Source organism: Thalassophryne amazonica, chromosome 18 (assembly GCF_902500255.1).
Source record: "Thalassophryne amazonica chromosome 18, fThaAma1.1, whole genome shotgun sequence".
NCBI classification, from domain to species: Eukaryota; Metazoa; Chordata; class Actinopteri; order Batrachoidiformes; family Batrachoididae; genus Thalassophryne; species Thalassophryne amazonica.
This window is the reverse complement of record NC_047120.1, coordinates 42228992-42241657: the sequence shown is the minus strand read 5'-3', so window position 1 is coordinate 42241657 and position 12666 is coordinate 42228992. Positions and strand designations below refer to the sequence as shown.

Sequence of the window (12666 nt, the reverse complement as noted above, 5' to 3'; positions counted from 1 at the left end):
GAATGGACAAAACTGCCCAAAGATAGTTGCACCAAGCTTGTGGCATCATATTCAAGACGACTTGAGGCTGTAATTGCTGCCAAAGGTGCATCAACAGGGCATTGAGCAAAGGATGTGAATACTTATGTACATGTGATTTCTTAGTTTTTTATTTTCAAATTTTTTTTAAAAATCTAAAAAAATTCCCATGTTGTCATTATGGGGTGTTGTGAGGAGACTTTTGAGGGAAAAATGAGTTTGCTCCATTTGGAATAAGGCTGTAACATAACAAAATGTGGAAAAAGTGAATTGCTGTAAATACTTTCTGGATGCACTGAAGGTCAAGGTGACTGAGGGCTCTGTTAATGAAAGACAACACATTTATATGTAATGCCTCTGGCTCCTTCATCAGTTCCTTAGATGTCACCCTAAAGATCTTTAAAATAACATTTTGTAATTCCTAGGTGTGAATTTGGGTCTCCTTCCTCGAATCAGAGAAGGCTGCAAAGGAGGAACCTGACTTGTGGAGAACTTCAGTTGTGTTCGGGAAGCCTTAATTTTTTCTATTATTTACATTTTTTGACCCTGCCCTTACATGCTGGAAAAAAACATTTACATGCCATCCAAATGCCACCATAATGAGCTGCCCTCAGATTTGGACCTGAATGCAGCCGTGCAGTGGATTATCAGGTTTCATCCTCATTATGTGATCTTCCATTGTGGAGAGTTATGCATTTATATCATATGTTGCTTTTGAGTTATGGCTTACACTAACCTGGGATGGACTATCCCTCCCACAAATCCATTTCTCTACACTCTAAGAAATGAAACACAGGGGTTTTAAATGTAAATAATACTATTATTTTCAGTATACTTGCAATTTTTAATTTTAGGGATTTAAGTAATAATGTTTCATTTGATTGAATTAATTTCAACTACAATATTGTTTTGCACTTAATTGACAATGTTATGTGGAAAAAGTTACCTTTATCAATTAAATTCAACATTTTATTTCTTAGAGTGTAAATTTTTGCTCCACAAATTTTACACTGTTACCCTCACTGGTATTAACTTTATGGAAAAAAAAATGGACATTATATTTAATTTAACACACATATTGATCGATCAAGTAGTGTATGCAGTTGGGCAAAGGTAGATGTGAAAGCATTTATCAAAGACGTGCATATTTAAATAAACTTACGGCCTCCCTCGTCTGTGCTCCTGTTCTTCTAAAAGGGGGCGTGGACAACGCGGCTTTAACGCACCGGAAGCTGATTGGTCAGGAATAACCACGTGATAAAAAAACAACCAATCACAAGGAAACGAGAGGAAAGCCCTGCCTGAACGACGAGCCGTGCTGTGTTGTCGCCAGCTGTTGGTTCGAAGACGAAGCCGACGTCGGTGTTGTGTCTCGTTTTGTTTGCGTGTGTGTGCCAGCACAGCGAGCGTCCCGCTGAAGAAAAGGAAAAACGAAAACGAAAAGATGGTGTTGGGCTTCGTGAAACACGGTGTCGTGCTGTTACATAACTGAAGCCGAAGCGCTCTGATAACGGACCAGTGCCAATGCAGGTCGGAGTTGAAGCCATTTTTCTCTGTGGTGAGTAGAATGATTTATTTACTTACTGACCTATTTCTACTTTTAATTCCCCTCGTGCCGCTTTGTTGCGGGCTGTGTTATGGTTAATTTTGTGGCCCGTTCTATTCTGGGCGGCAGTAACTTAGGAAACATGGTGTTGTTGTTGTTGTTGTTTACCTGACAGATAAACACCATTTCTTCGTGTTAAAGGTCACTTTTAATTTTTTCATATTTGCTCGGTGTAATAACGATGTAATTAACGATTGTATTTTTGTCTGAATTACTTTTTTTTTTTTTATAAAATATCAATGTTGTGGCGCTTCCTTCTGTTTTGCTATCCTCAACCTTTACAGGTTAATCAGAAATAGACTGTTTCTGAATCTGACTCAGATCAAAGGGAATAATGTTATTATTAACCATCAGATGACAAAGTAAAACCTCTTAAATCATTTTTAGGTAAGTTTTAAGCAGGAACAAGGCGATAACCTTTTATCTGCTGCTAACGCTCTGATGTGACGCATGCGCAGTGCAGACAGGGGGACCGATCAGACTGCGACACCAGGTTTGCATATGCGCAGACTAATTGTAGTGGATCGCTCAGACTAGGGGAGTGCTGAGACTCTGACACCGGTATTCTGACGAACCATTTTACTTTGTTAAATAGAAATAGTAAATGGACTGCATTTATATAGCGCTTTTTCCATCTGCATCAGACACTCAAAGTCCTTTACAATAATGGCAAACATTCACCCCGATGTCAGGGTGCTGCCATACAAGGCACTCACGACACACCAGGAGCAAATAGGGAATTAAGGACCTTGCCCAAGGGCCCTTAGTGATTTTTCCAGTCAGTGGTTAAGCCCAACGCTTAACCACTAGACCATCACCATGAAACATTCTACCTTAGACTGAATTTATAGATGCCTCTGTGGAGTGGCTTACAGTAGTTATAAATTCGGTCATTTACCCAGTATCTGTTGTTCCAGCAAGACTAGAATGCAGGATTAATCTAAACAGAACTTAATTGGAGACATCAAACACACAGGGTCCACAAAGCTAACACCATACTTACACAATTATGCTAATACAGACAATATCAATCAAAAAACAAGCCACTCACAATTAGTTAAGTCAGGAAAGGCCTCAGACAATACTTCACTATTGCACGACACTACAAATTTAATGATTTGAAATCCGGTATTAATTTTAATAAAGTGAAAAACAGTAATCACCCCTGAAAATAACGTTTTTGTGTTGTGCACATTAAGCCTGGGTAGGATGTCTCAATAGCGAGGATTCAATTTATTTTCATTTATATAGCGCCAATTCACAACAAGTTGCCTCAGGATGAAATGTTAGGACACTGGTCGTGCGCTAACATGACTTCGCATGGAGATTTCTTGTTTCCTCGTGATCATCAGGAAATTAAAGGACCTTCTGGAATGGGAATATAGATTACATGTAACCTGGGTGTGATTTGTCCTGGGATTTTGGGGGGGGGAGTAAATAAATAATTTTCTATATAAATATAATAAACAAGACCAAGCAGAGTTTTCTGACGTGCACCAATCCGGATTCAGATCACCTCCAAAATTCAGTGGAGTCTTCCATACCCTATTCTGTGGTGCAAATTTGGTGAAAATCCTTAAAGTAGTTTTGACATAATCCTTCAAAGGCTATATAAAGTGACATCTCCCTATATAAAGTGAAATCTTGATCTTGATCCGGATCACCTCCAAAATTCAATGGAGTCTTCCATGCCCTAATATCTATCTGTGGTGCAAATTCTATCTGTGCAGTAGATTTGATGTAATCCTGCTAACAGTCACACAGGCAGACAGACAAATAAATAAACGCAGATGATTTCTTTCCATCCTTGGCAAATTAAATAATCGTTAGATGTCCTAAATTGCAATGCTATTTGATTTGGAAGACCAGTCATACATTTATGCATTTGTCATATACATGTATCCAGAGTGATTTAAAATTACAACCAGATTAACACTTATTTGAAGTTATTTCAGATTTCACTTATTGCAACTTCCACACAAAGTGCAAATCTTCACAGTGGGAGCAATTTTGGGTTCAAGTGTGTTGCTCAAGGACACTTTGACACACAAACGGAAGCATGTGAGGTTTTGTCTGATGAACCTCCAGTTAATTGATAACATGTTCCTCTAAGTGCACGTGGGTTTGGATGTGCATGGTTATAATCTGTCAGTTTGCCATTTGCAAATTATTTTCGTGACCAATCAGACCTCGACTTTCTATTTGTGTTGCAGCAGTCAGATAGCAGGGTTCAGCTTTGGAGAATCACTTTTACTTGCGCATGCACAGTAAACAGAGTGCTTTGAAGTGACAGCGCTGCCATCATGAACGTGGGCACAGCACACAGCGAGGTGAACCCCAACACCCGAGTGATGAACAGCAGAGGGATCTGGCTGGCTTACATCCTCGGCATCGGCCTCTTGCACGTCATCCTGCTCAGCATTCCCTTCGCCAGCGTGCCTGTGGTCTGGACCCTCACCAACCTCATACACAATCTGGTCAGTGGAACAAAATGCACACACAGACCAGAGCCGCCACATGGAAATCCCTATTCCCTTAACTATCACTGAGCCTATCAGATTTTGCAGAATATACACTGTAGACTAGCCTAGTTAAAGGGCAAGTAAAAGCATCAGTCAGGTCAGAGATAGGGTTGCAACTAACAGTTGTTTTTTGTAAACAGTTAATCTGTAGATTCTTGCAATTAATTTAATGTTTTTTTTAATTACTTTGTTGATTATTTTCACATTATTTGATCATTCATTCATTCATCTTCCAATTAAGGGTCGCGGGGGCTGGAGCCTATCATAGCAGTCATAGGGCGCGAGGCGGGGTACAGCCAGGACAGGACACCAGTCTGTCACAGGGCCACAAACACACCAACAAACACAGACACACCCACACACACCTAAGGACAATTTTAAATATTCCAGTCCACCTAACCCGCATATGTCTTTGGATGTGGGAGGAAACCGGAGCACCCGGAGGAAACCCACGCAAACACGGGGAGAACATGCAAACTCCACACGGAAAGGCCACGGGAATTGAACCCACGACCTTCTCGCTGTGAGGCAACAGTGCTAACCACTAATCCACCATGCTGCCCATTATTTGATCATCCTTTACATAATTTACCAGTGAGTCATAACCGTAATTTCTACCAAAAATTTTCAATTCAATTTCAGTTCAGTTCAATTTATTTATAAAACGCCAAATCAAGGCGTTTTACATGGGTGAGGTCTAACCTTACCAACCCCCTGACCAAGCACACATGTGACAGTGGTAAGGAAAAACTCCCTCTGCTGTTTTTGAGAAAGAAACCTCAAGCAGACACAGACTCAGAGGGGTGACCCACTGCTTTGGCTATTCTAAGAGTTACAGGGTTTTTACAAAAGATGAAGAAAAAAAAAACAGTCAGTTATTAAGGTACAAATGGTCTATCTTGGTGCAGCGTCTCTAGTTTCAGATCTTGAATTCTTCTAATAGCAGGTGTTAAATGCCAATGCCAGGTTAGTCTGGTCTTCTGGAAGCAGCGCCAGTCTCCATGATCCTGGCAACAGCACCTCGGACAGAGAGAAAAAGAAGCAGAGATATTACTAGAGTGGCTGCCGGCACCTAGCCCTGTGCTTCACTAAGACCCAGAATTTAGATGTAGTGAGGCTGAGACCTGTTATGTTGCTATTAATATGATTTAAAAGGAGAGGAAATCTAATTCCATACTACTAGCCTATTTCAACCTTGCATTCAAATAGGCTGTCATAAAAAGTATTTATTAAACAGTTAAAACAAAAATCCCCACAAGTAACCAATATAAAGTACCAAAAATAGCAAGTGATTAATTTGATAATGATTAATAATCAAGCAGTTGTTGAAACTCCAGGACTATCTTCCTCTTGATATAATGATGTCATAAAATGTATTTACAAGTTGGGATTTTGGCCATATTGCACATCATACATCTTCTCATACAGTTTGTAAGCTGTTCACTCCTTCAGGACAAATGTAGTAAACCTGGTGGCTTCATTTTCATTCTCTGAAGTAACTCCTGTAGTTGTTTTTCTGTAAGGCAGTTAATTTGAGTGTGTGTCCTTTGTTACAGTGCATGTATCTTCTACTTCACACCGTTAAAGGGACCCCCTTTGAGACCCCAGATCAGGGCAAGGCTCGCCTCCTCACACACTGGGAGCAGATGGATTATGGCGTGCAGTTCACTGCTTCTCGCAAGTTTCTAACAATCACTCCCATTGTCCTGTAAGTGGTTTTCCAATAATACCATACTGCTCTGCTTTTCAGTAAACACAGACTGTTTAGAATGGAACTTAAATTGACAGTTTTCTCAGACAAAGGCTTTGCAGAATTACTTTTGAGTGCACGTTCTTACAAGTAGGTTTTTATGTTTATACTAAAGTATAATTATGTGAATGCCACCACTCAAGGTGGTGGACAATCACTGACGGTGCTTTCTTTCTTTCTTTTTTTTTTTTAAACACATTTGTTTTTGTAATTACACAGTTTTCTGTTGTGGCTGCACTGTTAAACACTTACCAGAGCTCAAGATAAAAAAAGACGTTTTGTTTTCCACACCCTGGTGGTATAACGGCAGCTGCCTTCCACAGGAGGGTACGTTATGAAGGGGAAGGGACAAAGCAGTTTGGATCCTCTTTTCTGTAATAATAAAAAAACAAAACAAGAAGTCATGCCAGAGGTATAAAGGTGTGTGTGCATAATTCGGTTTACGTACATGCGCGAGGCTGCTGTCCACTACTATCTTTAGCCAAGAGTGGAGGTGGACACACCCTCAAATCAAAGGTTTAGTAGACACTCACTATGGAAAATTTCACATAGTAACATAATATAGTGTGTGTGTACAGAAATAATATTGTAATTAATAACTATAAGAAAGACATGTTCTTCTTTAAGTTAAATGACTTCTCACCATATTTTTTGTTTTCACTCCATCGTATCAGGCTTACTCTGAAAAATGTGTGAACAGTCTGAAGTACACACGAGGCGCACACATTTTCACAGCACATTCTTCCATTATAAATTCCACTTCACGTGTGGCGAAAAGGTGTACGCCTGATTTTTGTGAGTGCACATGGTTTATGAATGAGGCTCCAGAAGTCCCATGTGTTTTGGCACAATCATATTCTCTCACTGACTTCCTGCCCACAGGATGATTTTGTGTCAGACAGCCAGGCCTCTCAAACAGCGTGGGGCCAAACTGTTTTTTTTATTTATTTATTTTCTGTTGTCTGGTAGCAGCTGTGATTCCTGATTAAATACCAATTACGCCTGTACGCCCGTATTGCTGGTGACAAACAATACATGCGAGAAGTCAAGTATCCACGGGAGATGCTCACTATGTGTCTAACGGTGCATCGAGGAAAATGACAGATATACAGTACCTATGTGTGTAACTTGGCTGTCAGTTTTACAGGTTAGCCTTGCTGCGGCGCCCTTATTAGCTGAACTCACCACTTGTCAAAACGCTCAACTCTTGGAGCAGCACCTTGCGCTCCACATCATTTTCTGTCCTTATTAACCTCGTTTTTATAAGAAGCACCAGCTCTATTTCCCTTGTTTATTTCCTTTTTCTAACCTCAGCATGTATATTGTGGTGGTAGCAGTTTTGCAGGTGTGTGTATGTATATATGTGTATATATATATATATATATATATATATATACACACACACACACTCTTTCTGAAGAACATGTATTAAAGGACCAGTTCACATTTTTTACAGTGCTTGTCATTTTTAAATGTTTGGCAATCAAGCCTTTGAGTGTTAAATTCATTTGTGATGATTACTTTGTTTATGAGAAATACTTTGTTTTGGAAGGCGTCCATGATAAGTTGGGTTTCCATGTCAGATTTGCACAAAAATGTTGCGATAATTTCAGAATGTTAATTTAAAGAAATTGCTGTGAAATGACAGCATTTCCACAGAGTTATTGAATGCCACAGCTGAGTTTTGTCGTCTTGTGAGAATTGTAATCCCAGTACTAATGGTGACGTAATATGTTTTTTTAATCCAATATTGCCGTAACATAATTTGTTATACTATTTAACAAGCTCGGTATTCATCGACAGTTTCATCTCCATGTACTGTATGTCATGTGACCTGTAATAGTGAAAAAATGTGCTTATATTCCCCTTTTTTGAAAAATCCTTTTTTAATTTTCATAAAAAAACAAGCGTATAAACTTTTGCGATATTTGAGTTATTTTGAAATACATGTTTCCATTAACAATAGTTTCAGTTTGCTACTTCAGTTTGTGCAATTTGGATTTTAATAGAAACCCACCTGGAGTCAGTACGGGAGTCGTACCTGGAATTTAAAAATTCCTTATACTCTCAAAATACAAACAAAAGAAACCTACTTGGTAAATGTCAACACATTAGTGGTACAAGGTTATATTTTTATTTATTTATATGGTTGATTACATTTTTTAAGAGATTACATAAAAGTGCAATATCATATGCATTACAAAATATCCATATAAACCTCTCACCCTGAACCTCACATTCATTCATGGCCGCTGTCATGAAAATGGCTTTCACAACAGAATTATTTAAGTCAAACCATATCGTTGTTTGAATTCTACTCATACAAGTGACTAGCTTTGTAGTGACTGATACAGTTGTCATATCCAGTTTTCAAACTCTGCAGCTTTTTAAAAAATGTTTTTCTAATGTCTATCCATTTTCTCTTCTTTAGATATATCCTAACCAGCTTCTACACCAAATACGATAGGGCCCATTTTGTGGTGAATACTGTTTCTTTGTTGACTGTCCTCATTCCCAAGCTGCCCCAACTGCACGGCGTGAGGATCTTTGGCATTAATAAATACTGACAAAGTGGAAGAGACCTGCATCTTGGCCACATCTCCATCGATCGTCGAGAGAAAACAGAGTATCAGATCTCTAATTTGGCTGCAGGTACGTAAGGATCTGGTGGGTCTTTGCCTCCAAACTCTGGTGAACAGTCCCAAGAATGAAGCCTCTGGGGGATACTGCCATGGTACCAAACCACAGGAAATGGACACTTAAAGCACAAAGGGAAACAGTTCACGTTATGAGTATTTATAGCTGCTTTTAACACATAGGTCTTACACGTTACGAGAAAGTGTTTTTACTAAAACGGAGAAAGGAAAATTGTTTGGCACAACTGGAATCAAATAATGTGATCGTGATATAATCGTGTGACATGGTACTCAGCAATCAGAGTCATTTTCTACATCATTGTGTTCTCCTGCATTTATTCATCCTCAATTCCTCAAAGAGCGTCGTCACCTGAATCTGAGGTTTAAAAGAGATTAACACGAGTTTGAAAAGATGGCAGCTGCTGCAGGCGCGAGACATGAAAACACAGAGTTTTTATATTTAGCACTCAGCGGTTTTCTCCAGACCAAGAATGGGAAGTTAAGATAGGCTTATTTTTAGCCGGCTGATTCCATATTTGGACGGGTCCTGTTCTGCTTGCTGTCACAGCCCACCTCCACTTTGCTGCAGGAAAAATATGTCAAAGCAAAAGTCCATCGCTCTGAGTTTAGAGTGAAAAAGAGTTCTGGTTGGTACTTCTGACCTTATGTGATGCATAGGTCCAGTGCGGATAAGCGGTTGGCTGACAGGGTTTTATTTAATTGGCTGATAGTGTTTTTTTTAGAGGAGAGTGACGACAGCTGGTTTATAAAGCTGATCACGTTGAAGACTATTACTGTCTTTGTTTGCTTCAGTAGATCTGTGCTGTTTGCAGTGCACTTAATTTAAATGAAGTTTTTGTGCAAATAATAGCATTTATCAGCAGACAGCATCTTCTTTGTAAACTTGCATAAATAAAAAAATATAGAATGTTAGTGTTGTGTGCGCAGGAGTCTAACATCTCTGTTTTTAGTCCCAGAAAATAAGGTGTCTCTGGATTTTCTCAAAGTCCATTCTTCTTGTCACCCTTCAAACAGAGGAAGGGGGAAGGACAGCCAGCAGTTCAAAAAGGCTTTGGCAGCTCTTCTTCTGTTTCCACTCTTTCAGTGTTTCAGATGGTAGGTGTTCATGTGCCATGATGTGGTTTTTGCATTGTTGGTTACACAGACAGCGCTTGACATTAGTGAAAGATGCATCAGCGTTTTAATGTTTTGCACCGGCTTGTATTAAACCGGGGAGTTCTGGCTGGGATCGTTATTTACAGAGTCAACTTTTTGTAACGTATTCCTATTTGAATGATATAAAACTGCATCTTGCACTATAACAATCTGTTCCTGGCTTTCTCCATCAGTATGCTTAAATTAACATCTGTATCCGTTGAAAGTGGGGAAAAAGTTGTAAATTTCAAAGTTGTAAGTGCACATATCTTTGCACTGTGTTGGTTCCAATCTCACAGGCAGTGGTTGCAAAGTGTTTCGTTGTGCTTGCTTTTGAGACCGTCTGCTGCACACCACCACCGTGTGAAGCAGCATAAGTGTGGCCGTTTAAGTGCTTTGTGCTTTGAAAGGCAGGAATTTCTCTCAGGTAACGTTACATGCGACATTGGCAGGTGTCCCACTGTTTCACCCCACCCACTGACGTCTGCCTGCAGAATGGCAAAATAGACACATGGGGGAGCACTTACACCTTTGCACCACAGACACGAACCAGATTACTAAATGTACTTCTCAAGTGTAATGCAATTTGAAATTACAGTTCACCTGAATTTCAACGATCTGGATCACGTTTCAAATGGAAGTTAAATATAATCATGTGGCTGTGAAAATACTGTGCAGATTTATGTCACTTTCCATCTTTGAAGTACCTATGAAGTTTAATTAATACTTTAAACCAGCCATGAGTGTTTATGCTTATGTACTCAAATGTAGCGCAAACAAAATCACTGATGTATGTAAACCTTGAATTTTTGACCTTATCTAAAATATTAGCGATATTGCCCTGTGTTTTAAATTGAATGATGATGCCTGCCATGATCAAAAATCAGGCGCACATGCCCTGGGATTATCAGGGCAAACAGGCACAATGGAGTCAGTGAGTGAGTGACTCGGTCCACTAAAAGTCCATCAGTAACTGTAAAAACTACTGCATGCTCGGTTTTTAAATTTTGGATTCTGATATGTACAGGTGACGACCAGCAAACTTCCTATTTTGGGCCATGTTGGCATCTTTTAACATAAGTCACCGTTATTCTTTTCTCTGTAAGTTTAAATAAGAATGATGGCACAGTGATACAGGTCTTGTCTTGTTCAGGCAGAACTTGTAAAGTAGAAACGTTTGTTTACATGCGATTTACGAAGTGTTATTGATTATTGCAGGGTCCTGGTGGCCAACAAGGTGTCTGTTTTGTGTCTGAACAAACATAAGAGAACTCCTTTCCATGTGGTTACTCAGAACCACACTGCTATGAGCTTGTAATGTTCAGATTGTGGACAATTGATGTGGTACTGATGTTTTTGGGAAACTGCCCTCTGAGGGCGTGCGGGTGTTGCTTGCATTATACTGAATGAGGTAAATATTAGAAACACCTAAAACAAAATGGGCACGAGCATTTTTTTTTAACAGCCAGTATTACAACTTCCTGTTGTAGTTTACTGATATTAAAATCATGTTCATTTTCTAGGATCATAGACAATAGAATCACTGGCAGCTGATGTACATAAAGAATTTAAAGTGAGTTACATTGCCACTTAGCTCATTATCAGAATCAAGTATAAATGACAATGCTTTAAAAGGAGGTTGGCAACATTCATATCATTCTAACTAATCCGACTCAATCATGATGAAGAGACTGCAGATCAAAGTGTTTTTTGTTTTTTTTTCCCCATGTCTCAGTGTTCGCCAGCTTTCAGACACTGTAAGGTGGGCTTGCATGTTCTCTCAATCTTGTTTTGATTTTTGTCCTTTCTTGTTAGAAGGGTTATAATAGATGGCCACCTCAGTGAGTCTGGTCTGCTTAAGGTTTCTTCCTGTAATCAAAAAATGCAGAAGGAATCCTAATAGCTTCTGCTTATACTTCAGACACCATCTTTATCAAAAACCTGTAAGAACCCTGGGAAAATACCATTTGCAGTCTGAAATGCTGTAGTAGAAATCTAGAATTTATATTATTGAATGGCAATAATTACTTATTCCCAATACATAAAAAGTCACTGATCCCCAAAGGAAGGACTTGGATTCATGCAAACAACTGAAGGCTTTAAAATGTTAAGCATGGACTAAAGGAGGATTTTAAAACAGTATTTGCTGTTTCCTTTTTTGTTTGTTTGTTTTGGTGATGTACAACATCGTCATGACTATTTAGGGCTTTATGTGAAGTCATGATGTCAGATTTCATAGTACAAAGTGACCATGCGTTGTGTATATATACGCGCCAGGTTCTAATGCTTTTTGAAAGATTGTGCACAGTGAATGCTGAATAAATGTGAAATATTAGTGTTCATGGATTGTTTAGTGACCAGTTTCTGTGCACGTTGAAGGAAGTGGCCATATTATCTTCTGAGTGCTAGACACAACACAGTGTTTTTCATGTGTAATCTCAAAGTACTTTAGGATTATACTTGTGCTTTTACTTTGAATTTAGACTGTAGAGTTTGTTCGTGGCTGATTCAAATGATGAAATGTGTTGGATTTGTTATTATTACAGCTGCAATGTGCAAAACTGTGTTGGCATATGATTGAACTTTTGTACTGTATTGTATGGTGGAAGCCTAAAACTGTTTAAATGGTTTGTACTGCATGATAATTGGCTTAATAAGAGCTTTTAAAGAAAACTTTTCTCCTGTCGTCTTGTGACTGAGTGTTAATGTTTTCATGTGCTAATCTACCAGTATGCCTTAATACTAGGGTGCCAATCTGATTGGTCAAAGGTCAATGCTGTCAAAAATATGGTTTGATAAACACTTTGCAGGACATTGCTGCAGCCAGTTGGGTGCGAGAGATGCTGTGAAGCTTACAGCAATCAGTAAAATCATTCCTAATCACATTTTATGAGTGACATTATAAGAACATCACAAAATAGAATGGAATTATGTCATTTGTCATGATGTGACATCATCATGACATCACTAAAATATCAT

General features: G+C 39.0%; 1 protein-coding gene across 4 annotated transcripts; it reads left to right on the top strand.

Annotated features, from left to right (window-relative positions):
- Nucleotides 1-1316: 1316 nt before the first annotated feature.
- Nucleotides 1317-12360, top strand: ormdl3 (ORMDL sphingolipid biosynthesis regulator 3). 4 transcript variants are annotated; one of them, XM_034193760.1, is made up of 4 exons: nucleotides 1317-1576; nucleotides 3893-4101; nucleotides 5703-5854; nucleotides 8328-12360. In XM_034193760.1, the coding sequence occupies exons 2-4, from the start codon at nucleotides 3928-3930 to the stop codon at nucleotides 8461-8463; spliced, it is 462 nt and encodes a 153-aa protein (XP_034049651.1). In that variant the 5' UTR covers nucleotides 1317-1576; nucleotides 3893-3927; the 3' UTR covers nucleotides 8464-12360. The 4 variants fall into 4 exon arrangements, with proteins under 4 accessions (XP_034049651.1, XP_034049650.1, XP_034049649.1 ...); XM_034193759.1 differs by having other exon boundaries at nucleotides 3841-4101; XM_034193758.1 differs by having other exon boundaries at nucleotides 3838-4101.
- The last annotated feature ends 306 nt before the right edge of the window (nucleotides 12361-12666 follow it).